The sequence below is a fragment of the Cherax quadricarinatus genome, chromosome 78 (assembly GCF_038502225.1).
Source record: "Cherax quadricarinatus isolate ZL_2023a chromosome 78, ASM3850222v1, whole genome shotgun sequence".
In the NCBI taxonomy this organism is placed as follows: Eukaryota; Metazoa; Arthropoda; class Malacostraca; order Decapoda; family Parastacidae; genus Cherax; species Cherax quadricarinatus.
In genome coordinates, this window is record NC_091369.1 from 2,337,033 (window position 1) to 2,364,507 (window position 27,475).

A 27,475-nucleotide genomic window follows, 5' to 3' on the forward strand; every position below is an offset into this window, starting at 1 on the left:
AAAGAGCACAAATTATTTGAGAATGTTTAAATTCAAGCTCAAAATTTAAATTCAATAAAGTTATGTTGGAAGAAAAGGCCATCAAGAGCTGACACTGACAAGCATGAAAATATTACACCTAGTTTGAAAGCAGCCTAGGGTTGTTCCAGGTTGTTTCTGCACACCACTGCACTGACAAATCTCATCACTTTCATTTGAAAATAACAACTACAAATATGTAAAGTATGTTATAATGTAATAATTTTTACATAGTACAATGATAACAAAAATTTGACACATAAGGAGGTGTCTAGAATGTAACTATTTTTTCCATATGTTCTTCACTTTACACAGCACTGTAACTTGGATATTTAGGAATGTGACCCTGGCATTCTATGAGGGTTTACTGTTTTTACCTGTATACCTATTTGAGGAGGGGTTTGGGATATTGACAGTTTGGAGGGGCATCTAAACTGTCGTATCTGAGTGCCTCTGTTAAAGACAGCGATTAGTATGAGTGAAGGTGAAAGTGTTAAATGATGAAAGTTTTTCTTTCTCTTTGGGTCACCCTGCCTCGGTGGGAAACAGCCGTGTTAAAAAAACAAACAAACTATTTATGGTTGTGATCATTGCACCTATGACCCAGACTTCTTTACTTTACAGGTATGTTGCCTGTACGATGGATGGCGCCAGAATCCTTGACTGATGGTGTTTTTACTACAATGAGTGATATTTGGTCATATGGTGTATTACTGTATGAAATTGTCACATTTGGAGCATTTCCATTCCAGGTATTTTCCTAAACATATGACTTATGAAATGATTATATTATTACATTCATGGGGAAGTGCTAAACCTGCAGGGTCATGCAGTGCCTGGAAGAATGGGTGGGAGTTGGGTATGATCCAAGTAAAAGGAGGATTGGTCCAGTTTCTTGGACCAGGAGCCTCTCACTGGTTTAAGAACCTCCATTGAGGGGATTGTTATTGTTTTATCCAAGGTTAGGAAAACATAGACCCCATATTGTTAGATATAATTATTATTACCATTATTACTTTTATCATATTCGTGGGAAAGAAGTAAACCCATACAGGTTATATAGTGACTGAGGGATGGAAGGTAATCAAGTTTGATCCAAGAAAGGGGAGGGTAACTAATTTGATCACTAGACCTTCAATATCACCAATAGATCCTCCTTGATGCAAAGTTATACATGACCATCATGTCTATCCTATGTCCTCTCAAGGACAGGTCAGTAACATAATGTATATAAATTGCTTACACATATGCATCAGATATATGATCTGTGTCTGCAGGGGATGACTAACGACCAGGTGCTGGAGCACGTCAAGGCTGGCCACACCATTGCCATTCCCAGAGGAGTCAAACCTCAACTGTAAGTTCTCTTATATTTCTTGTATTTTTATCATATTTTTTTTAACACACTGGCCATCTCCCGCCAAGGTAGGGTGGGAGAAGAAACACTTTCACCATCACTCACTCCATCACTGTCTTGCCAGAAGTGCACTAATACTACAGTTCAAAACAGTAACTATCCTTACTCCTCCCTCAGAGCACAGGCACTGCACCTTCCACCTCCAGGACTTGAGTCTGGCTAACTGGTCTCTCTGAATCCCTTCATAAATGTTACTTTGCTTACACTCCAACAGCATGGCAAGTTATAAAAAACCACTTGCCTCCACTCACTCCCATATAACACACTTGCTGGATGTCCAAGCTCCTCGCATACTAAAACCTCCTTTACTCTCTCCTTCCAACCTTTTCTAGGATGGCCCCTGCCCTGCCTTCTCTCCACTTCAGATTTATATGCCCTTCAAATCATCTTATTATAATTATTATAATATTCATCAGGATTAAATGCATTGGGTCATTCAGCATCTGAGGAATGGGAAGTAATCAGTTTGGTATAAGAAAAAAAGGGTAACTCCAATTTCTTGATCTAGTCCCCATCAGCATTAGTGCAGCCATCTTGAAGGGACTCCTTACAGAGGTATTACCCCCTGTTTACACTCCAATAGCAAATTATGTATCATAGATCACTCACCTCTGCTCAATCATGTCTATAATACTTTTACAGCCTTTAACATTCCCTGTAACCCTTAGTTAACAGCCTAACTGGCTGTGAGAATAGTGTGCTCATCTAACAATTAGCAGATGGAGGATCGAGCCTCAACTACCTCTGCTATATGACCCACATGGGTTTAGCACTTCACTTAAATACAAGAATAAGACTTGGCAACCCCTCTATTCACCCAAGATTTGTACATCCCCGTTACCAACCTTTCCTGACTCAGTTTTTCCACACGTTCAGACAGTCTCATCACTTGCACAACATTTATATAATATGGTACTTTATTGGGTAGTTCCCATACTTTTGAATATAAATTCATACCAAATTTTGGTAACAGAAACAACCTTTCATTATCAGTGATACATTGTTTCATGATGGATTTTATGGTACAGTTTTCCTGTGTTGGTTATATTTTAATCTTGCTGATCAAACAGGACACACAGCATCTATTGCCTCACTTCAGACATTTTTGATAGTAATGTCATCATTTAGTATTAAATATAATATGTTGTGTGTTCCACACACAATCCATACCTGCCAAAATATAGATTAAGAGAAACATCACTTTGAATAATGACATTCAACTTGTTATACATGGAAAAAAATTCAGATGAGAAAACTAACTTTTTTTTTTTTTAACATGTTGGCCATTTCCCACTGAGGCAGGGTGACCCAAAAAGAAAGAAAAAAAAAAAAATTCATTATCATTCAACACTTTCACCATCACTCATACATAATCACTGTCTTTGCAGAGGCACCCAGATACAACAGTTTGGATGTCACTCCAAACTGCCAGTATCCCAAATCCCTCCTTTAAAGTGCAGGCATTGTACTTCCCATTTCCAGGGCTCTAAGTCCGGCTAACTGGTTTCCCTGAATCCCTTCACAAAATATTACCCTGCTCACACTCCAACAGCTCGTCAGGTCCCAAAAACCATTCGTCTCCATTCACTCCTATCTAACACACTTGCTGGAAGTCCGAACCCCTCGCCCACGAAACCTCCTTTACCCCCTCCCTCCAACTTTTTCGAGGCTGACCCCTACCCTGCCTTCCTTCCCCTATGTTACCTGGTGTAATTTATGTCAATTGGTTTACACTTTTTACCAGACTCTTTCCCTTCTTCCCCCCCTTCCCCCCCAAAAAAAGGCATTAACCCGTAAACAGTCCAAGCAGATCTACGTTTACATGTGTAATGCTACAAAAGTAGATCTAAGTTTTTTTTACATATTTTCAAATTTAAGTAGATCAAAGTTTTTTTTGACACATTTTCAAATGTAGAAAAACAAAAAGAAGATCTACTTTTTTTACATACTTTCAAATGTTGAAAAAACGTATATAGTGGACCCCCGCATAACGATCAGCTCCCAACTCGACCGATTATGTAAGTGTATTTTTGTAAGTGCTTTTGTAGGTGTATTTTTAGGGGTCTGAAACGGACTAATCTAATTCACAATATTTCTTATGGGAACAAATTCGGTCTATAACGGCACCCAAACAGACTTCTGGATTGAAATAATATCGTTATGCGGGGGTCCACTGTATATACGTTTGGACCGTTTACGGGTTAAATGCCTTATATCTCTCCATTTATTTGAAGTCATTGCCAAATAATACAAATGATATTAATTTAATAATTTTTTCCAGGGATGTGTTGTTGAAGACTTGTTGGAATCGCAATCCAATGAGACGACCTCAGGTATTACAAATAATTGAACACCTAATTAATTATCCACGATTAATTTCTCCATGCTTAGATGGACCTCAGTCTTCTGTGCAGATTGAGGATACAGTATCTCTTGAGATGAGAATTCCAGATAAGACAAGAAAATTATCCCTTTCAATCAACAATCGGCTGCAGAATGTGGCATCTTCAAGTAGAAAACGGTCAATGAGTGGGAATATGGTGATGAATATTCCACCTCTCACTACAAGCTTGAGTGAAGATGGCATGATCTCTGCACATTCCAACCTAGACGCTCTTAATTTAAACCATGTGATGCTGGAGGAAAGTGAAGTGGGAGAGGACCCCTTACTACCCCCTGCCCAGTATGTCTCCTCAAGGTATATGTCTTTAGCACATAAAGATCATAAAGAAAAAGAAAAAGAAAGTTTAGTGAGTAGACAGCAAGGAGATTATTGTACCACAGATATATCGCGTGATTTGTGGACTAGTGTCACACCCGTATAGGGAAAGGCCCACCTAGGCAAATCTTAAGTGACCAAAGTAGTGTTCTAGTGGATTAGATATGAGAGTATTACTGTGCATTGAGGTTTCCTTAAGGAGGCACTCAAGACCAGATCTTAGCAGCAAAGCACGTTGAATGTACTCATATGCTAATCTTTTTCTGGTCATACTATTTTATATTATTTAAGTGTTATTTATGAAATTTTATTACTCAGAATGATGTAGATATTCCTAAAAGCACAAAGAAATGCTTGCTTATAATAGCTTGCATTCTTTGCTGTGGGTATCAACACTGCAGATGGCATCTATCAGTATTATCTTATTATGCAAGGGGATTCGTATGCAAGCTCTGATGCAATATGAATCATTGTTTTAAGACAGCTATCATGTGCCAATGCTGAAGATTAAACCTCGCAGGTGAATGGCAGTTGTTGCTGTGAAGTGAAGCAGTTCTGCAGCTATGGGCCCACAATATTCCTTCCTCCCAATCCCATAGATTGTGTTGATTATATGAAGTCTTGGTGTTATGTTAATTTTAAGCTCCTAGACCTTAAGAGCACTGTTTTGCAGACTTATCAGGAAGACAACTATTTAGTATTTTACTGAAAATAATGCCAAAGTTTAAAAGTTAGTGTAATAATTTTTACCATCATTTTATGCACGAGTTTTTGAGGTTTTATTTATTTATTAATGTGACTTGACATTTGTCAGATTCTGTAGTTTCTGTCTGGAATATCATGACTTTAAATAATACTTCTCATGACATGTTTATTCCTTTTTCATTGTGTGTGTGTGTGTGTGGGGTGCAGCAGATATGTTTAGTTTTGGAAGTATTATTTAGGCCTCAGATTTTCTTTATTATGTGAATGTTTTGCATTGGAAATTTAAGGTCTAAGCTAAATTAGTATGCAGTTTTCATAGAAAGGCTGGGAAGAGCTATATACTTCAAGTTTTCTTCAGTTGGAAAGTGACAGTGATGCAATAATTGACAAGGCTTGTTTCTCCCTTTACACTTGTCTTAGTATGAACAACAGCTTAATACCTTCTATTTGTTTTTTCTAAATTTTTCCTTGATACCTCGAATGTACTCCAAGCCAGGACAGCTTCCCTGGTGCATTGAAAGATAACCAGGACATACAAGGTTCTTGCTCCTTGGACTATTTAAATGTTTGCAACAAGTGATGCCAGCAGAAGGGCTACCTTGTATATTTGTCATATTAATTGACTGAAAAGCGATAGTGATACTTAATACAAGTGCTTGGCAACAATGTTAAAATTACTTGGTGACCCAAAGTAATGAAACTTAAGAGCCAATAAGTTAAACTAGTTAAAGAAATTGACTCATATAGACACAAGAAACATTTGGGTTGTGGTGTTAAGGTCAATGTGGTGTCCTAAGTCTGCTGCTGGACTGATACGGGTCACATGGGTTGAAGGCCGCAAACACTAGCTTCTCTCAGCTTCACTGCTCCCCTGTGGTCATTATTTGTCATAGTGATAAATGTGGTTGAAGGGTCACTATGCTAGGTATGTGCTAAGCACACACACATATATGTACAGTGCTATAGCTTTTAGGAAGCAATCATACGTAACACGGTGTACATGCTTTCATCTTTCATATTTCATCACCAATTTTTTTTTGTCATAAAAAAAAGGTTGTGTAAATCTTTTAATTTGTGTAACTAAATTAATGTTAATCTTTGCTTGTAGTAAGCAGTGCTTATTTTATCACTGCCTTTTGTGCTGACAGTTACAACTTAATGGTTATGCCAGGAAGTGGGTTGGTTATTTACTGTAGTGTAGAAAATTTACCCTTTAGTACCAAAAAATTAAACAAACCTTTGTTTTTTAAAGTTTAAAATATGTATCCCAAATATTTCTGAGGGCTGTTATGGGAGGAGCAAGCTGCTTTGTCGTAAATAATTCCCGAAAAATATCTTTTATCAGCTGTCAAACCTTACTATTTAGTATTTTTACCTATTTATAAAAAGTGTGAAATGTCCATGAATGTTATTTATATAGCAGTGCCAAGGATATGGGGAGGGGTTGAGGTATATGCAATCTCTCTTCATTTTCATATGTAAGTTGATCATATGACCAGAATAGACAACCTCAAGTCTGTTGTATTTCGCCCTTCCAAAAATGAAACCTCAGGTACCTTAACCACAAGTCCTCTCACTGATGCTTCACAAGTCCTCTCACTGATGCTTCACAAGTCCTCTCACTGATGCTTCACAAGTCCTCTCACTGATGCTTCACAAGTCCTCTCACTGATGCTTCACAAGTCCTCTCACTGATGCTTCACAAGTCCTCTCACTGATGCTTCACAAGTCCTCTCACTGATGCTTCACAAGTCCTCTCACTGATGCTTCACAAGTCCTCTCACTGATGCTTCACAAGTCCTCTCACTGATGCTTCACAAGTCCTCTCACTGATGCTTCACAAGTCCCCTCACTGATGCTTCACAAGTCCCCTCACTGATGCTTCACAAGTCCCCTCACTGATGCTTCACAAGTCCCCTCACAGATGCTTCACAAGTCCCCTCACAGATGCTTCACAAGTCCCCTCACAGATGCTTCACAAGTCCCCTCACTGATGCTTCACAAGTCCCCTCACTGATGCTTCACAAGTCCCCACACTGATGCTTCCTTCACTAACCTGCTAGCATGTTAAATAAAATTGTCAAAGTAAATATAATTTGAAGATATAGTCTGAAACACATGCATTTGTGTAAAATTATGCAAAATAGTGAGGTTTGACTGCTTAGCAGAATTTTAGTTTGTTTGCTCCAAACATTGTGAAAAAAAGTCTTATACATGAGATTGGATTTGCTTTATACTAAGCAAATTTTTTAAGAGTTATAATTAATGGTGTCTACTTTTTATGTAAATTATGAATTATATTCAAAAATAAGCGCTAAACCCATAAGGGTTATAAATTATAGGTTATGCTTGTTAAAATATTTTTATTGTAAGATAGTCATTTAAATATAAGTTAGTGCTTAAATATTTGTTTAAATAAAAATGCCTGGTGAGTTAATTAGATGGGTCTTAAATTTTGTATAAAAATAAATGTATTAAAGTGTTCAGATAAGCACCAGTCACCTTAATTTGATAGATTATATTACTGTTTATATTTGAGAAATGCTAAACCCTAAGGGTCATACAGTGCCTGTTTAATTTGATAAACATTACAGCCAGTCCAGTGTTACTCAGCTTCTCTCCTCAGATCAGTGCACACTTGCTGAAAGGCAGTTCATTATATGCTTTAGTTTTCAAATTTATGCAACAAATATTTACATTAAACAAATTAAATTTAATGAAGGTAATTTTGGAAATATATTGATTTCTTTTAAGTTTTATAAATTTTAAACATATATTCAATAAATAATGCTGATATAAACTTTATATACAGTATATATAATGTATATACTTAGGTTAAAATTATTATGCATGTAAATTAAGAGTTAATCCAGATAATCTTTTGTGATAATACATTGTGAATACTGAAGTGGTCAGAACACAGGTTATTTAGGTATACTTGAGAAAAATGTTGACAAGTTGCTGAAAGTAGAATGAACTTAAATGGAATCGCACTACAGTACTTTTTTTTCTTGACATTGAAATACTTGGACTGCTAAAAGCCTGGTCTCAGGCTGGGCTGTGAGGGTAGAACCCTTGAAACTGGCCACAGGTAATACAGTTTATAAAAGCTGAATTAAGTGAAATACAGGAGGACCTCAACACACAAATAATTGAAGTTACACATCCACAAACAGGATACTTTAAAGCCAATTAATATTTTACAATATCCAAGCCAGAATACAAACATGTGTAAACCCTAATCAATTTGTGTAATAATGTTTTATACAAAAACAACTTAATTTCAAGTTAAAACCCAGGGGCATAAGTTGGGCACCTCTATTTTGTTTTTAGTTGCATTTCATTAACCAGTGAAACTGTATGGTGTCATTCAGTGGGGGAGGCTTGATCCTCCTCAAGCTCAAGTGAAATAAACTGAGCCAACCACTGGATTATTTTTCCCAGTATTACTTCTTGTGATTCATTAAGTTATTAATACTACTACCACCACCACCACCACCACCACTACTACTACTACTACTACTACTAATAGTAATAATAATAATAATAATAATATGAGACTATTATTGTTTTTTTTTTTTCCAAGAAATTTACAATGGCTCGTACACCATACAATAATTGCAACAATGCCTAAGAAATATTAACATTTATATACAAGAGTGACAGTATAATCATCAGAATCAAAAACTCTCAACTAAGACTTAAGAGCATGAACAGATTCCTAACACTTAACAGATACTGGCAACCTGTCGAATAATCTATAAGCTAATAAGAAAAGGGTGCTTTGGCGAATGATTTCTCCCCAACAGCGTGAGGCTCAGTTGGTCTAACAAAGGTCCGTGGCAATCTGAAGTAACATTCTTCAGCTTGATGTAAGAGGTACAAGTATATCAGCAAGATACTTAGGTTCATTAAACTTAGTAACATTAAATATTAATATTCATTATCCCACCCACAGGAAGCAATTCATGTCCAGTATATGAGGAATAAGGGCTTATTAATCATACAGAAAAATAGATATTTCTCATAAAGAGCAGATAAACAATTAAAAATACAATTTTTTTCATAAAAAAATATTAGATGTATAGACAGTACAGTAAAAGTTTCTACAGAACTAGTTTCGACAGAATCTCAAATATTAACTACTATAAAATTAGAGAAAGCCTATGTATAGATGTCCCAAGTTAAGTGTATCTTCACTTATAAATGAGTACTTAAAAATCACTGTTTTACAACTGCAGAGCTGCAGCAGGAACATGTGAAACCTAGCTATTCTTTGAACTTTTATTTTTCAATACAAACAACTTGTTTGTAGGTAAAAAAGAAAAAAAATTAGAACAAACCTGCCAGTAAGTTGTGGGCTTTCTGTACTAATTTATACCAGTTTTTACTATTTTGTGAGTTCAGTTTTTCTTAGCTAGTCACTGTCATATTTTGGCTCCTTATTTGGTTTTGCATTTACGTGTGAAGTTATTTGCCTTTTATATTTCAAACTCTAATTATTTTATTTACCACCTAAATCTGTAATATACCTGTGACTGGTTAGAGGGTTGTGCCCTCACAGTCTGGCCAGACTTTCTTGTTGATTGATCAACCTGACTTGCTGCCAGCAACCTGAAGACCTACAGAACCATCACAACCTGGCACTTGTTGCAGAAATTAGTCTAGTTTCCTTTAGAAAATGCTACTACTTGGATATAATTTACAATAATATTCCCTAATTCAAACAAACAAAAATTTCCCATCAGCTACTTGTAAGGTCTGCAGACTACTCCATTATCAAATATTCTGTCATTCAATTAGTGAGGAATCACTATTTTAGTTATCAATATTTTGAGTTTGATGACAATATCAAGCTCTGACTTGTTAAAATTAAGTTGCTATAAATGTGAATTTTAAACCGGTTTTATATATGTATTCAGTTACAGTTGGTGTATTTATTTATAGAATATATTTTTTTAATCTATTTGTTTTATCATTAATAAAAAATAAATATACAGGTTTCCCCATCTTATAGTTTTGCTTATATTTAACAACCTTATTTCCAAGAGTAATTTGCTGTGTGGTATAGATTCACTCTTACATGATCCTCAAGCCCAATACCACTATTTTTAAACAATATCTCTGGAAATATCATTCTAAACTGGTTTATATTGACATAGTGACCAGAAAGAAATTAGATTTGACTGGGGAAAATCTAGTGGTTCGTGTTCAACTTGAAGAGTTTTGCATGAAGTCAAAGGAAAGGGGTCACCTGGCCAGATGAAGTTGGATTGCACTGACACAATTAGAACTAGGGATACAATAGCAGGGAGATGTATATTCACAGGGTCATTATCTGTACACCTCAATCCAAAGACAATCTAGTTAGTGGTGGAGTTATGGTATAAGGGAGGATTATAATTTGAATTTTGGATTTAATTTTTTCTTGTTAGCTTTAGACTAGCTGCATTTATTTTTGGTATACTGTGTAACCATGTGAAGACCATTTGCTATGCTCATAAGTGTTTGGTAAAAATAAGGGCTATTATCCAGCTCTGGTCCTAGTTAACTTGCACTGATTCAATGCCTTTTACCATCTTCCTGCTTCCCTCACTAAATTAGTCTCACTATTTACCTCATTTGTTCACTGTCTCACTGCCTCTCATGGATTCATTGCCTCCCTCACTACCTTCATTTCATGCACATATAAAGAGCTTGCATCATTTTTTATAGAGATTGTAAATAATAAATCAATAGATCTTTTACAATGTGTTTGTTAGTGGTCAGGGAGGTTGGTAGCCCAGAATGGATGTTCCTGTCCACTGATATATTGAGTCAATGGTCCAGCACCTCACACTGCCCCCTTCATCTGTCTCCATCTTCTTCATACTCAACCACCCACCCCTCACTCACCCACCCTTCCTCTCACATTCACCCAACCACTCACACCCACCCACCCTCTCTCATACCTACTCATCCACCCACTGTTACACCAACCCTCTCACATTAACACCCACCCTCTTCTCATATCTACTGACCCACCCTCTCATAGCCACTCACATTCATCCACTCTCACTTTCCCTTCCTCAAACCTTCACTGTCCTGTTTGACATACTACATTGTTCTTTGTGTCCAGTAACATCTTCAGGACCAATACTCATGAAAAATAGATTTTGTAATTCGGAAACAGAGAACAGTTGTCAATAACATACACCCCGCCTCCTCCTATTCATCTATTAAATCGAGGGTTCACTTTTCACAACACTTACACTGTATAATAATTACTTATGCTCGTAGGTTATTTCAGGTTACGTTCCTTGCCATTAGAACAAATTAACCTACAGTGTGTCCATGGCAAAGTTTATTTATTATTGGACATGTTATGCATTAAATTGTCATTCAGCTACAACAAGGACCTTTGTTGCATATTTGCCAAAAAAAGTACTTCTAAAGAAATGTAATTTTTTTTTATTTTGTATTATACAGGGAACATGATTGAATTTTTACTTACAGTATTGTATGTTTTTCTCATTTTTTTCATTGCTTTTTATAAAGTAGAAAACCTTAAGTCATACACTTGAAAAACAGAATTTTGTCATGCTTGACTGATTTATTATTAGGAAAAAATCCGTATTATACGATAAAACAGTGCGTGAAGAGGAGGGACAGCTGGAAAACAAGTGCACATTTAGTTCTGGATGATTTAACAAGTTTAGAATATACAATGGGCTGTATCAGAGTAGACTCTGATACAGAGTTTGCAGGTTTAAGTCCTGCTATGGACGTAGAAACAATGTAAATAATTTCGCCTGTTTGCGAATTGTTAAGCATTTCAAATCTCTTTTGTTTTCTACTGCATGTGGCAGGATTTGATGAAATAACTTTGAAAACAAACCTGATGCCTCGGGGTATGGGGTAACATCGTTTAGCTACGGCTAGGCGCCCATACTGCAGGATAGAATAAACCAGTGGAATATGAGAGAATACCTGGGCACTATTGCAACAATCAAATGATGAAACTGCATCAATGTCACAAGATCCCCAACCTTCAACATTACATCAACCCCAACTTTCAACATTATATCATCAATCCCAACCATCAACCTGGGCCCAGCAGGGTTATAGTCACCCTCTCCACTCACTCCAGGATGTTAAGCATCAAGAACCTGACTTTCAGGTAACAAATACTGTACAGCACAATCCTTTGGTAACACACCGAGTGTGATGCGAGAGGATTTTACGTTACACAGTTTAAAAAAATATCTTTCCACTGGATGATCACATCAGCTTTGTTTATGATGCATTTTTGTTGGATATTTGTTTTAATCATCATCTGTTTAGGAGCTGGACTGACTAGATTACTGATGATCTACCAAAATAATGACACTTATAAGGGTAATATATTCATGAGGAAGTGCTAAATCTATAGGAGTCATACAACACCTGGTGTACTGTATATTGTTAATTTATGTTGTTTACAAACATTGCATACATTTAAAAGGATGGTTAAAATGAAAAAAATAATGATATATATTTTGGGTACTGTATAATTTTTTTACTTTTTTTATGCTATATATCTGGAACATCTGTATGTCATCTATATTCATCAAGTTTTCATTTTAGATTCATCCAAAGAAACCATATTATTTTCTGGATCTCTGGTCTCTGACCACCCAATCCTCTTAAAAATTATTATCTCAGAATTGTCTTAGAAAATTCTATATTTTATTGCTTTATATTTTTCCTTATAAAAAAATAAAAAATAAAAGCGTATCTTGAAAGACATTACAGGTGCAGTGCTCATCACGGCATTATGCCGCCCCTCCCCCACACACATACCAAAACACACACACATATGTACCATGAGAGATTATAATATATATATTTGCACACTTACTGAGGTTTTAATACTTAGTGCTGCATCCTTTATGCTTAATCACATCACTCAGTTGTGTAGGAAGACTCTCACACAAATTCTTGAGGGTTTGGGGAGGTATATTATTTGATGTCTCATGTAGAGCAGCCTCCAGCCACGGGATGGAACTGATATCCTTGCCCAGTAAACTTTGTTTCACTACTGACCAGAGGGTCAATAGTGAACTACAGATTTGGCGGTATGACATGGTGAACCGTCCTGCATAAAAACTGTAGCCCCACACTTGTCAAACGCCTCAGGTAAATTGTCACACAATAACTCCAAGTAATTATACCGATTCATATACTGGTTTTTGGGAAGCACAATGAGTTTACCAACACTTGGAGCACTGAAACACCCCTAAACCATGAGCAGGTCTGGGTGTTTGGTGGTCCCACAGGTGTAGTGTGGGTCTAGCAGATCACTATCTCTGGGCCAGTACACATGTTCACCATGGTTGCAGGTGACAGTGAAGGCTGCTTCATCACTCCAAAGTACGTACTTCAGACTACTGTTGAGGATTCCAGTGAAGATATTTCTTTGCATAATCCAGCCTTCATTTCTTCTGTGGTTTGGAGAGGATTGGTTTCTTAACCTGGCGGTGACTACTGTAACCCAGTTCTGACACACGTTGGTAGGTAAGACACATGAGCAACAGCTAGGCAACTTTATTCTGAAACATTTCACCTACACAGTAGGCTTCTTCAGTTGAGTAAAGAAAGTAAGCAGGAGCAGTAGAGATGTGAAAATGATGTAATCAGTCCATCACCCTTAAAGTCATAGATTTGAGGTTGTCAGTCCCTCAGCCTGGAGAAGAGTTCTGTTCCATAACTGTTGCCCATGTGTCTTACCTACCAACCTGCCAGTATTGTATACCATTTTGATGTTCACTCTGACACACGTCTTCTAACAGTTCTTACAGACACCTCTGAGAGGAGATGTGGGTTCTTTTCTTTCAATTCTCTAGCAGTTATCTTAGGTGTACTCTCTAACTCCCACTTTAACACAGTTAAGGTACAAACAGATGTCTTCTTTGAGGGGCCAGGCCGAGGTTTGGCAGACGGTATCTTGATACCACCACCGGCTTTAAAATGCTGCACCCAGTTCTTCACTGAACACTAACACACACCAACATTCTCCACTATTTCTTTTGTCTGGTGCCCAGCTTTGTGGAGCCCTATGATTTGAGCTATAGTTTCAGGTGTTAAAGACTTCCTTTCACCCATAATCAAACATGTGGTGGATGAGAGAAAAAAGTACAACACACTTCCTGTCACCATGGCAGCCACGTGAGCACTGGGGTCACTGTGGAGTGTGGCGGCAGGCTGTGACGTCATGCTAATGGCTACTACCTGGTATAATGCACCGATGTAAAAAGACCTTCCCTGTATGGTAGGCCTTTGATTTTCGTCACAGCATTATGCAGGGGCGTTCACCCTGCATAAATGCAGGGATGAGCACTGTATGTATGTCACTTTTTAAAAGTTTGGTTTTTATAGAAATTTGGCCATAGCACTGATTACATTTAAGAAAATGTGTCATATATTTTGTGAATATCAATTATTTATTATCACTTATTCTATAGTTTTTAAGTTATATTTGTGAAAATTATGTGTTAAAAATACACTGCTTACCAAAACCAGACATTTAAAATTTATATTATTCACACGAACACTGAATAGCTATCATCACATGCATAAAAATTCGTAAGTCAACACTCTATTATGACTTTTTGAATGAATTCTAACCATTGCACCAACCATGATTTCAATTTTATGCACACTAACCCTTACTCCTCCTGCCCTCACATTTTCCTACCCCCAGCTGTGTATGACCCATTCATAGCGCACAAAATGATTATATGTTTACAGTATAACATATCAGTGGTTTGTGTGGAATCTCTACAGGGGCTACCTATTTGGTAAGAAAATATTCATACTTATTCTGATTGTGTATTTATTTTGTCCTCCAAAGTGTTTTCCTCAACCAAAATGTTTTCATTCTGTTGCAAATTGGAGATCTGCAAAGGATCAGTAGTATATTCATACTACACCACATTTCAAATCTTATTTCATTACTTTCTCTTACCTGTATTTTTGTCTTTTTCATGCTTTTCAACTGCAATTGTTTAACTTCTCTATAATTTTATTAACATTTCCTCATATCCAAATGATCCTAAGGAATTCTTCAACTAGTGTTCCTTTATCTGATAACACTTAATGTTTTAAATGTGTCCAACATACTGCACCTGCCAATATTTTTTACCTTAGCACAACTCTTTAGGTATGCTACAATCTTTCCATGTCTTTGAAAAATCTAAGGCCAAGCAGGTCCACACAGCACATCATGGTTAATTACACAGGTGATGACTGTGTCTGATGTACTAGTGTGCCTAACTAGCACAACTGAACTATGGAACCAGGACCTGTTCCACCACCAGCTTCCCTACCAGCAAACAGGGTGTGGAATTCGCAGGAAGATGACATTTTCATTCCCAATTCGTTAGTTTCATTATACATACCAACACTGGAATTCAGCCACAAAACACACTATGTAGATACAACCCAGCATAACCCAATAAAGTCAAACAGTGTGACTCATTTCCATTTCTGACGAGTCTTACACATTGAAACAATTGTAATATTATAAGATTTTCTTGTACATATATGTATTACAGTGGTCTTGAAGGTAAACAGATGTTGTGGACACACAAATTACATTATGTTTATATAGCTCAGATATTCCCTTGAACCTAAATATGTTAACATAATTAACCTAGAATAACCAAAAAATGTCCATGTGACTATGAACATAGCCTAAAACTTTCAGTTTTGATTTATAAATGGATCCAATTTAGTAAGTCCTGGGCTTCATATTACAATCTGCAGTAGTTTTTGTACAACTTAATATTATATTTTGTGCAAAATTTGATTGGCATATAGCAATTTTCTTAGGTTTTTAACCAATCAATATAATGTATAATAATGGAATGCCTGAATGTAGATTCAGCTATGTGGTTACTTTATCACAATCCAGGCTTTAAGGCAACACAGGTGTGCATTAAAATTAAGTCAACTCAATTTGTCCCCAAGCTACTTATTAAAGCAACCCACAAATGCCTGGGGAAATAAACTACCAGCTGCTAAACACTGTTTTCACTGTGCCACCACAATAGAAAAGCAGCTATGGCACTGTATTTCAAGTGATTCAACCCGTTGCCCAAATGCATTTTGGCTCGGCTATATGTACTAGTATTTCATTGCTTCAGAGGTATTAAAGCAACATTACACTTAGGTAAAGTTGATGGATTTGCCTGGTATTTACCAAATGGATCTTTGCTTACTAATAGGTATAGGCTGCTATAAACAAATAAGTATTTCAGGGACCAATCAATTTTACCTTATTGTAATGTGCACCTGTCTTACTGTACAACCATAGATAAAAAATTCAAAATTATTCCATTAACTCTTCAAATCACATTCTCATCTTTCCCGTGTTTGTCATCCTCACTCAACTTTGTCATCTCTGCAATGTCCTCGGTCACCAGCACACCATTATGTGATATAAGCAGTTATTTCACCTTATATCCTCAAAATCCGTTGCTCTGAGTTGCCGTACCACCTCACATTCGTCACCTTGTCATTATTGGGGAAACTGCTAAACTTTTTCATGTTCTTTGAATGCAGCTTGCAGGATGAGTTCATCAAGAGCCTCTCCCTCACTTTGTCAAGTGCCTTCTTGATACTGATGATGCAGTCTACATATGGGTTTGGTGCTTGTTTTTAATATAATAATAGTAACAATAATATAGGAGTTACAGTGCAGCCTAAACTGCTTGTAGTTCCTTTCGAAAGCAGCAATAACCTATTGGCCTTGCAGTACACATGATGTGTTCAGAGGCACAAACTCTACTATGATGTCATCTGGATGGATAGGAGCATTATCCAGGAGGAAGATATTAAAGGGCAATTTCTTTTGTCAGCTATTTTTCCACTGCAAATAGAAAGCCACTGTGAAACTAGCCTCATAAAATGGTTTTGCTGAATTGCACTCTCCTACCTGTTCTCCAAAATGTGAGCAATAGCCCATATTTGCCTTATAAATACAATGGAGTTGAAGTGGCAGCAAAGTCGCATGGATTTCATAATGCAGTTCAAAATTTATTTCAGTGCATTGTGAGGCTATGCTGACCTAAATATTTTGCAAAATTAGAGCAAGAACTTGAGATATATATATATATATCCAAAGAAGAAGAAAAATGAGAGATTTTTCAGCCTGAGCTGGGAGGCTTCAGTAGGGGTATAAGGTCAATACAGTAATAGTCACATTTGCAGGTGCAGGATGAATCAACATATTTAGTACACAAGCCTAAAAAATTGCAAGCAAAGCAAAAAGGGCAAATATGCACAGACATTCCTGTATCAGCTATGATACACCTCCACAATCCCCTGGCTGTGGTTACACTAGTCATGGTTTATGAAATACTAAGGGTTATAAATTTATACAATACAGCCTCTCCTCACTTAGCGACATATTCATTTACCGACGACTCAGACTAACGACTGGCTTTCTGACCAGTATGCATACCTAAATAATGTACATAAGAGCTAATTTCTTTTATTCTGTTTACTACAATGTACAGTATACTACTGTATATTTAAAAATATACCAGAAATGTTATAAATGGTGCAAAGGTGGCATTAAAACAATATCAAAGATGGTTGACACAAAACCACTACCATTAGAGTATGCTCCTCACTTAGCAATGAATCCATTTACTGACGTATTTTTAAGAATGGAACTCTGTCGTTAATATCTGTACATTACGTTTTATCTTGATGTCCTTCACTCAACACCTCCACTCTCACCTTCTATCATCTTCACATCTGCCATGTAGCAATGAATGACCCTTAGAGGTTCAGCACTTTCCATGAATATAACAATACAGTTCTAATTTTGTGAGATATACATGTATGAATGACCTGTACATGTTAAATTATTTTGAGATGAAAAATTTAATGTACGTATTACTAAAATTTGTTAATTTAGAATCCTCAATTAAATGCACAGCAGAAATTACTGCAAGTTATAGTATGCAATATCACCATAGTGAGTTAAATGCTTGCTCGACCACATGAAAGCGATCAAGTACTGGACTCACAGAACTGTTTACAGGGATCGAGTCTCAGCTCACAGCCCAGTGTGTGTGCGTGCGTGTGTGCATGCATATGTGTGTGTGTGTGCATGTGTGAGTGTGTGTGGGCTATTATTTATACTATTATATATGTAAAGGAATTTTCTTGTTAGTATAAGCCTGGAATGTAGACCCTTTAACTGCAAAATTTAATTTATGTTCAATGTCTCGGCCCATTAAATTTATCATATATATTTAATGTACACATTTGCATATGTCATATACTGTCATATATCATATACATCCATACAGTATTCAGTGTCTTTACAAATATATTCACACAATTATATATTATCGGGTAATGTTTCTAAATATAGAACTCGTGAATTTATTTTAATATATTATGTAGTCTATGATTTTGTAACTAAAGTGTTTGGAAACCAAAGAAAATTTTATTAAATTTTGCTGGGATGTTTAAACCGAATTCATTATATGATGATTACATACAATGAACTTTGTTGGATGAAAATACAAAATTTGAGGTACATATACACTGCAAGAAAAATTAAATTCTGTTGTTTCATAGTTTTGCTACAGACTATAATTACTACATTCACATGAAGGACTTAAATACTGTATGTTGTAATAGTTTCAACCAAATATCAGTAGTACACCTTTTAGCATAAAAAAATATTAGTTACTCTACTTCCAATGTCACTAAATATATATTTGACCTTTTTTTTATCGTTACTGAAAACAGTCAAGCAATGACATGATGCTTACTCCAAATTTTATAAATGAGGTTTATGGTGTGTGTATTGATCAGTAAGTATTGTGACTTATTGAAGGGTACATAAAAAATAAAATTGAGAGATTAAGGCTCTTATCTGCAGAATATTCTTCATAATGTTATGATGCACATTTCTGAGTTGCTTCCATATCTGTTTAACATATCATTCCCATACAGTTGCTCTCCCTGATATAATGGGGAAAAAAAATGTTAATCTCCTAATATATGGAGATACTCTGCTTGTGTTATATTACATGTAGTGTACTTGGAAAGTAAGATATGGCTTGCACAGTGTAGAAGAGTTAATTTTCATGGTACATCTGAGTTTGTATTGTATCCTTAATGGAGAGTATATACACCGAGAGATTTATATCTTTTGGTGTACATACAGAGGTTAGCCATTATCTTCGTTTTAGGAAATAAAGTTTATTTGACTAGTAATGTGCTGGTGAAATACAGTCTTAATGACCCTTGTGTAGTTGATAGGCTTTAAACCTAACACATATTAAAAAAATTAATGTCACAATGAAAAAACTTAAGGCATTGACAGAAATGCTAATTATATGCTGTTTAATAAATGTAAAATTATGCAGGGTATTCAGTATCATTTTAAAAAAGAAACAAAAAGGGTTTCTTATGACTAATATCAGATTTAGTCCGACTTGGTGTACTAAGCAGTATGCAATAATTCCTCTTATTATGTTGTTTATATATAAATCAGAATTGTGTATTACTTATATTTATGAATATGTGAGAACGTGCAGGCAGAGGTAGAGTGGTAGGTGGGGGGGGGGTGCATATATGCGAGTACACTTGTGTTTTTTTTTTTTTTGGCCCTTATTTAATATATGATTGATTTATAGTCACATATGTATCTGCATGAATGTATGAGTGTCTGTGTATGTATTCAATTAAAAAAGTACATGTTTATAATACATACAAATCAGTATTTATATAAATACACGCACAGGCTTTTATACTCAAGTATTCAGATAATTTTACAAATGCAGAACATGCATGATAATGCATAAATGTCATTTTGATTAAGTTGTACGATGTGCATTTCTCGATTTAAACCAAAATTGTTCTGATATCTGAGACACTTGGCTATTTGCATTCCAGACTTTCTAGGGCCGTCTCTTGAAAACACTGAGCAATCAATATACATGTATTTTTCTAGTACTGTTTGTTCCTTTGAGTCTTAGATGGAGGACACTTGAAGAACAACCTCAAGTCATATTATCTGCTGGTGGATATTTTACTTACAGTAGTTCAGGTTCGACAAAATTAATTTTATATTACTAAGTTTTGTGTTCATTGAGAAAATAGGTATTAATTTACATTTTTAATTACAGTATGCAATAGTGTGATCAAACACAATAATACATTATTAATTGTATATTTTGTAAATTACAGCATATTGCTCAATTTGTAACTGAAAAAAATATTTGATTGTTCATTTTCCCCCATTAATAAATCAACTAAGACTGAAATTGTTTTTCAATTGCATCCTACAAAAGTATAATTTTTTGTTAAGGAAAACTGCCCTTTAAAATCACATTTTTTTATACTGATTAAGAAAATGTTTACCTGGAGAGAGTTCCGGGGGTCAACGCCCCCGTGGCCCGGTCTGCGACCAGGCCTCATGGTGGATCAGAGCCTGATCAACCAGGCTGTTATTGCTGGCTGCACACAACTCAACGTACAAGCCACAGCCCGGCTGGTCAGGGACCAACTTTAGGTGCTTGTCCAGTGCCAGCTTGAAGACAGCCAGGGATCTATTGGTAATCCCCCTTATGTATGCTGGGAGGCAGCTGAACAGTCCTGGGGCCCCTGACACATTGTGTTGTCTCTTAACGTGCTAGTGACACCCCTGCTTTTCATTGGGGGGATGTTTCATCGTCTGCCAAGTCTTTTGCTTTCGTTGTGAGTGAGTTTCGTGTGCAAGTTCGGTACTAGTCCCTCTAGGATTTTCCAGGTGTATATAATCATGTATCTCTCCCGCCTGCGTTCCAGGGAGTACAGGTTCAGGAACTTCAAGCGCTGAAAGAGGTAAAAAAAAAAAAAAAAAAAGATAAATTTGAGCATATTACAAAACTCTTTTTTTTTTCCGCCCCCTTGAATTTCATAAATGTCTGGTGCCCCTATGGGAGCATGGGAATGAAAATTTATTAGAATATTTTTTTTCATAAAAACTGTTGTAACTTTTTTCACTAAGGTGTTTGAGGAGGTAGATCATGGTAATGAATATGATATTGTGTATATGGACTTCAGTAAGGTTTTCGATAGAGTTCCACACCAGAGGCTATTGAGGAAACTTAAGGCACACGGAATAGGAGAAATTTTTTCCTGGGTAGAGGCATGGCTGACAAATAGGCAGCAGAGAGTTTGCATAAATGGGGAGAAATCAGAATGGGGGTACGTCACAAGCGGTGTTCCTCAGGGGTCAGTGTTGGGACCGTTGTTGTTCACAATTTACATAAACGACATAGATGAGGGAATAAATAGTGACAAGCAAATTTGCTGATGACACCAAAATAGGCCGTCCAATTCATTCTAATGAGGACACTAGAGCACTTCAGGATGATTTGAGTAGACTGATGCAATGGTCGGAGAAGTGGCAGATGCAGTTTAATATTGACAAATGCAAAGTTCTAAATGTTGGACAGGTAAATAACCATGCCACATATAAACTAAATAATGTAGATCTTAATACTACTGATTGCAAAAAGGATTTAGGAGTTCTGGTTAGCAGTAATCTAAAACCAAGACAACAGTGCATTTGTGTTTGCAATAAAGCTAACAGAATTCTTGGCTTCATATCTAGAAGTATAAATAATAGAATTCCTTAGGTTGTTCTTCAACTCTATATATCCTTGGTTAGGCCTCATTTAGACTATGCTGCTCAGTTCTGGTCACCGTATTACAGAATGGATATACAGTAGAACCTCAAATATCGAATTTTCTTCGGTCCAGAAGGCTGTTCGAGTGCCTTTACCGAATGAATTTATTCCCATCAGGAATAATGTAAATTAGATTAGTCCATTTCAGACCCTCAAAAATACACTTATAAAAGCACTTACAAAAATACATTTACATAATTGGTCATGTTGGGAGCAGTTCGATTTTTGAGGTTCCACTGTAAATGCTCTGGAAAACGTACAGAGGAGGATGACAAAGATGATCCCATGTATCAGAAATCTTCCCTATCAGGATAGACTGAGGACCCTGAATCTGCACTCTCTCGAAAGGCGTAGAATATTAGGGGGGATATGATCGAGGTGTATAAATGGAAAACAGGAATAAATAAAGGGGATGTAAATAGCGTGTTGAAAATTTCCAGCCAAGACAGGACTCGCAGCAATGGTTTCAGGTTGGAAAAATTCAGATTCAGGAAGAATATAGGAAAACAATGGTTTGGTAATAGAGTTGTGGATGAGTGGAACAAACTCCCGAGTACCGTTATTCAGGCTAAAACATTGTGTAGTTTTAAAAATAGGTTAGATAAATACATGAGTGGGTGTGGGTGGGTGCGAGTTGGACCTGACTAGCTTGTGCTGCTAGGTCTAGTGCCGTGCTCCTTCCTTGAGTGGAGGTGGCCAGACTGGGTGGGTCATTGGGCTAATCCGGGGGGACACATGGACCTGCTCCGCATGGGTCAGTAGACCTGTTGCAGTGTTCCTTCTTTCTTATGTTCTTATGTTCTTACAATATTGGGGCTCTATATTTTAAATATAATTTCACGTCTTTCTTATGTCTAATGGTTTTCATAACTAATAACCATAAAACAATGTCTATAATAACTAATAAAATAATGTCTAACAACTAATAAAACAATGCCTAACAATTAATAAATCAATGTCTAACAATAAAACAATGTCAAACAACTAATAAAACAATGTCAAACAACTAATAAAACAAACAATGTCAAACAACTAATAAAACAATGTCAAACAACTAATAAAACAATGTCAAACAACTAATAAAACAAACAATGTCAAACAACTAATAAAACAATGTCTAACAACTAATAAAGCAATGTCTAACAATAAAACAATGTTTACCTGGAGTTTACCTGGAGAGAGTTCCGGGGGTCAACGCCCCCGCGGCCCGGTCTGTGACCAGGCCTCCTGGTGGATCAGAGCCTGATCAATCAGGCTGTTACTGCTGGCTGCACGCAAACCAACGTACGTGTTTAACTAATAAAACAATGTCTAACTAATAAAACAATGTCTAACTAATAAAACAATGTCTAACTAATAAAAAAATGTCTAACAATTAAACAGTGTCTAACAACTAACAAAACAATGTTTAACAACTAATAAAACAATGTCTAACAACTAATGAAACAATGTCTAATAAAAAATGTCTAACAATAAAACAATGTCTAACAACTAATAAACAATGTCTAACAACAAAACAATGTCTAACAACTAATAAAGCAATGTCATACTAATAAAACAATGTATAACTAATAAAAAATATCTAACAACTAATAAAAAACATCTAACAACTAATAAAACTGTCTAATAAAACAATGTCTAATAAAACAATGTCTAATAAAACAATGTCTAATAAAACAATGTCTAATAAAACAATGTCTAACAATAAAACAATGTCTAACAACCAATAAAACAAAGTCCAACAGTAAAACAATGTCTAAACCAATAAAACAATGTCTCTTAATAACTAATAAAAGAAATGGGGACAGGAGTCCATTTGTAAACATAAATAGAAACTATAAGTTGCCAGATAGATGACTTGGTCTTCCCTCAACAACCTCCAGCAGACACCTACTTCCTCACCTGAGTTCAACAAGTGATTTACTTGGGGGAGGTTTTAGGGGTCAGTGCCCCCGCGACCCGGCCTGTGACCAGGCTTCCCACCAAAAGTATTACAGAATTATCCGCACAGCAGAAAATGGAATTGATGAAAGGTGCCCTTCCTGTAACCTGCCCAGTGGGCAAAGGAAGATACTAAATTTATTTAGGCACAGGTACACACAAGTACAACTATCATATATAGTGTAATTACCTGGGATAACCTCAAAAAAAGCCAGTGACTTATTTATTCCTTACTGTATTGTGCACAAAAACTAAACGAATTACTGTAATTGTAAAATACGAAATTACAAATATTCCTTTCTAGTGATGTAACAATGGTCATTAGAGTTTGAGAAAGACTCATTAAGACCTCTGTAATCCTGTTACTTGCACTACCTCATAGGATGAACTACAAAGCACAATAAACTAGCCACTCAAGCGACACAACTATAATAACAATAATCTTCAAAATTAATAAATTAATAAATAAATCTTTATTTCTGCAAGTACATAGTTATCTGTTTACAATAATGTTTTATCACTGATTTCATCATTGCTTAGTTAATCTTAAGTTAATTTTAAGCCAGCCCGTAATGCTATGCATATAAGTAGCTTTGGCATGCAGCTCTTACCTGTATTTTTTGTACCTCTGTTTGTATGCTTAAATTACTAAATAAATAAATAAATAAATAAATACAGTTTATACAGACCATAGCTGACATCAATGACATACCTATTTAGAAAGACCCTTGTTATGCACAGCATTTCGGGCAAATTAGGTCTTTGTCCCAGGATGCGACCCACACCAGTCGACTAACACCCAGGTACCCATTCTAATGTTTCTACCCTCGCTGGGAATCGAACCCAGACCCTCGCCGTGTGAAGCCAGAGCTTTAACGATCAGGCAACTGAAGCCTTACAATGTCTCTGTAGTACAATACAACTTTATTTTTTTTGAAGTATACAAAATGTAGTTTACATTTAATAAGATACTGTTACACACATTATTATTATTATAATAAAAAGAAGCGCTAAATCCACACGGGTCATACAGCGCCACTTTCAAGCACAAAACAAAGTCACCGGCATGCAGTGCATTTCCGGTAGTAAATTTTAGGCATATTATTATTATTATTATTATTATTACTATTATTATCGTAACTAAGTGCTAAACCCACAAGAGTCAGAGAGCAGTGCTTATTTAGGCACAAGTACACGTAAGTACAATTATCATACATAGCGTAAATTACCCAAGGTAACCCAAAACGAGTCAAAATGACTATTTCCATTGGGAACTTCACTTCTAACAATAATATTACCCAAATTGTTGTTGCTGGGGGCTCTGTGGATCACTTAAGCTTATAAATCATTATAATTACATTCATAAGTAGAGCTAAACCCACTAAGGTCATACAGCGCTGTTGTTGGATATATTTAGTTTATGCCTAAGTCACCCCTTTCCTCATCCCTGGAGTATATATACCTGGAGACAGTTTCAGGGGTCAACGCCCCCGCGGCCCGGTCTGAGACCAGGTACAAATACGAATCTTTATTTAAAAATTACGTATAAATACAATACTTTCAACGCCCATAAAATTCATAGCATTTCGAGAGAAATACTCGTATTGCTCACAACTAACAAAAATATAGGCAGGAGAGAGAGAGAGAGAGAGAGAGAGAGAGAGAGAGAGAGAGAGAGAGAGAGAGAGAGAGAGAGAGAGAGAGAGATATGGGAAAAATACATTCTCACTTAGGTCAGATAGACCCCAGGTCAGACGCTTCACTTCCTGATCCATCACTCACTGTCATTATTCAAATCTGGGCGAGAATGGGAAATGAAAGTTTCCTTCGATAAGAGAAACTGGAACAAATGCCCAACCTTGATTAGCTAAGTAGACGCTAGAGATAAAAGTGATAATTTTTTCCCTCTTCTTGTTAGTAAGTTTATTCAGGTACACATAAATACAGTTACACAAATTATCATACATAGTAACATGTGTAAATTACCTGACCCAAAAAAGTCAGACCTGCCCAACCGGGCTGTACGTCAGCTAGCGTGCGGCCAGCAGTAACAGCCTGGTTGAGCAGACCCTGATCCACCATGAGGCCTGGTCTCAGACTGGGTCGCGGGGGCGTTGCCCCCCGAAACCCTCTCCAGGTAAACCACAGCTGACGCCGTAATGCAACAAAATATCTATTTTGTAAACATTAAATGCAAATAGTTAAAAAATAATACGCAGCAGTTAGGGCAGAAATAATGCCCAAATTTTGGTGGTAATTGGGAAGGGACCGTCCGAGAAAGTAATCATGTTCGGTTGGTAGCGCATTCAGCATACTAAGTTTCCATGGTTCGATCCCCGGGTGGAAACATTGGGCGTGTTTCCTTACACCTGTTGTCCCTGTTCACCTAACAGTAAATAGGTACCTGGGTGTTAATTGACTGATGTGGGTCACATCCTGGGTACAAGATTTACCTAAGTTATCTGAAATATTCTGCATAACCAGAGGTTTTCTGAATGACATTGATGTCAACTATGGTCTGTATAAGTTGTATCATGTACTTTTAGAAATAAAGATTAATTATTATTATTATTAGGAACAATCGTCAGTTTCGATTGCTTTCTAAAATCCATGCTATCGAACAGATACATAATCTTAGTACAATACTGTCACACAGACTCTAAGTCTAAGCTGAAGGCTCTCTTAACTCGAAGTGGGAGGACAGGAAGTGCTGTTATTGTAAACCAGGTGTATTATAATTAATATGCCTCCCAGTATACATAATGGGGATTACGAATAGACCCCTGGCTGTCTTCAAGAAAAAAATGGACAGGCAGTACCTGACCAACCGGGCTGTGGCTCGTACGTCAGTCTACGTGCGGCCAGCAGTAACAGCCTGGTTTATCAGGCTCTGATCCACCACGAGGCCTGGTGGCGTTGAACCAAAGTTACTTTAATATGAATATTATGCATCCCATACTCATCCTGTGGGAGGTAGTCAAAAGATTACAGAGGTACATAATGGGTCCAGGAACTGGAGCCCAAAGTTATGATAACTGAACAAGTTACAAACGTAATGGTGTTATCATAATTCGAGACTCGTGTAAGTTTATTTAAGCACAAGTACACATAACTATAATTATCATACATAGTGTAAATTACCTAGGATAACCCAAGAAAGTCACTTATTTCCAGAACACATAGGGAGTAGCAGGAGTTGGTGCAATAGACGTCCGGGCTGTATATCTGGTGTCTAAGGTTTGGTGTTGTGAGGCTCTCAACTGTCATGATGGGCCCTATTGTAGACACTACCCTGACAGCCTGGGTGGTTCAGTACCCAAATCTGACAGCCTGGGTGGTTCAGAACCCAAATGTGACAGCCTGGGTGGTTCAGAACCCAAATATGACAGCCTGGGTGATTCAGAACCCAAATGTGACAGCCTGGGTGGTTCAGAACCCAAACCTGACAGCCTGGGTGGTTCAGAAACCAAATCTGACAGCCTGGGTGGTTCAGGAACCAAATCTGACAGCCTGGGTGGTTCAGAACGCAAACCTGACAGTCTGGGTGGTTCAGAACCCAAATATGACAGCCTGGGTGGTTCAGAACCCAAACCCGACACCCTGGGTGGTTCAGAACCCAAATATGACAGCCTGGGTGGTTCAGAACCCAAACCTGACAGCCTGGGTGGTTCAGAACCCAAATATGACAGCCTGGGTGGTTCAGAACCCAAACCTGACAGCCTGGGTGGTTCAGAACCCAAACCTGACAGTCTGGGTGGTTCAGAAACCAAATCTGACAGCCTGGGTGGTTCAGAAACCAAATCTGACAGCCTGGGTGGTTCAGAACGCAAACCTGACAGCCTGGGTGGTTCAGAGCCCAAATATGACAGCCTGGGTGGTTCAGAACCCAAATATGACAGCCTGGGTGGTTCAGAACCCAAACCTGACAGCCTGGGTGATTCAGAACCCAAA

At 36.9% G+C, this 27,475-nt stretch overlaps 1 protein-coding gene across 1 annotated transcript; it reads left to right on the forward strand.

Moving 5' to 3' along the window:
- The first annotated feature begins 212 nt into the window (after positions 1 to 212).
- Positions 213 to 20,173, forward strand: LOC138855008 (insulin-like peptide receptor). The gene is made up of 3 exons (XM_070101560.1): positions 213 to 770; positions 1,296 to 1,375; positions 3,717 to 20,173. The coding sequence occupies exons 1-3, from the start codon at positions 645 to 647 to the stop codon at positions 4,258 to 4,260; spliced, it is 750 nt and encodes a 249-aa protein (XP_069957661.1). The 5' UTR covers positions 213 to 644; the 3' UTR covers positions 4,261 to 20,173.
- Positions 20,174 to 27,475: the final 7,302 nt, after the last annotated feature.

What these genes read in the sequence shown, in the direction of transcription:
- LOC138855008 (XM_070101560.1), top strand. Translation starts at nt 645, where the DNA reads ATGTTGCCTGTACGATGGATGGCGCCAGAATCCTTGACTGATGGTGTT. An exon ending in TTGGAGCATTTCCATTCCAG is followed by an intron (nt 771 to 1,295) that starts GTATTTTCCTAA and finishes CTGTGTCTGCAG; the next exon opens with GGGATGACTAACGACCAGGT. An exon ending in AGAGGAGTCAAACCTCAACT is followed by an intron (nt 1,376 to 3,716) that starts GTAAGTTCTCTT and finishes AATTTTTTCCAG; the next exon opens with GGATGTGTTGTTGAAGACTT.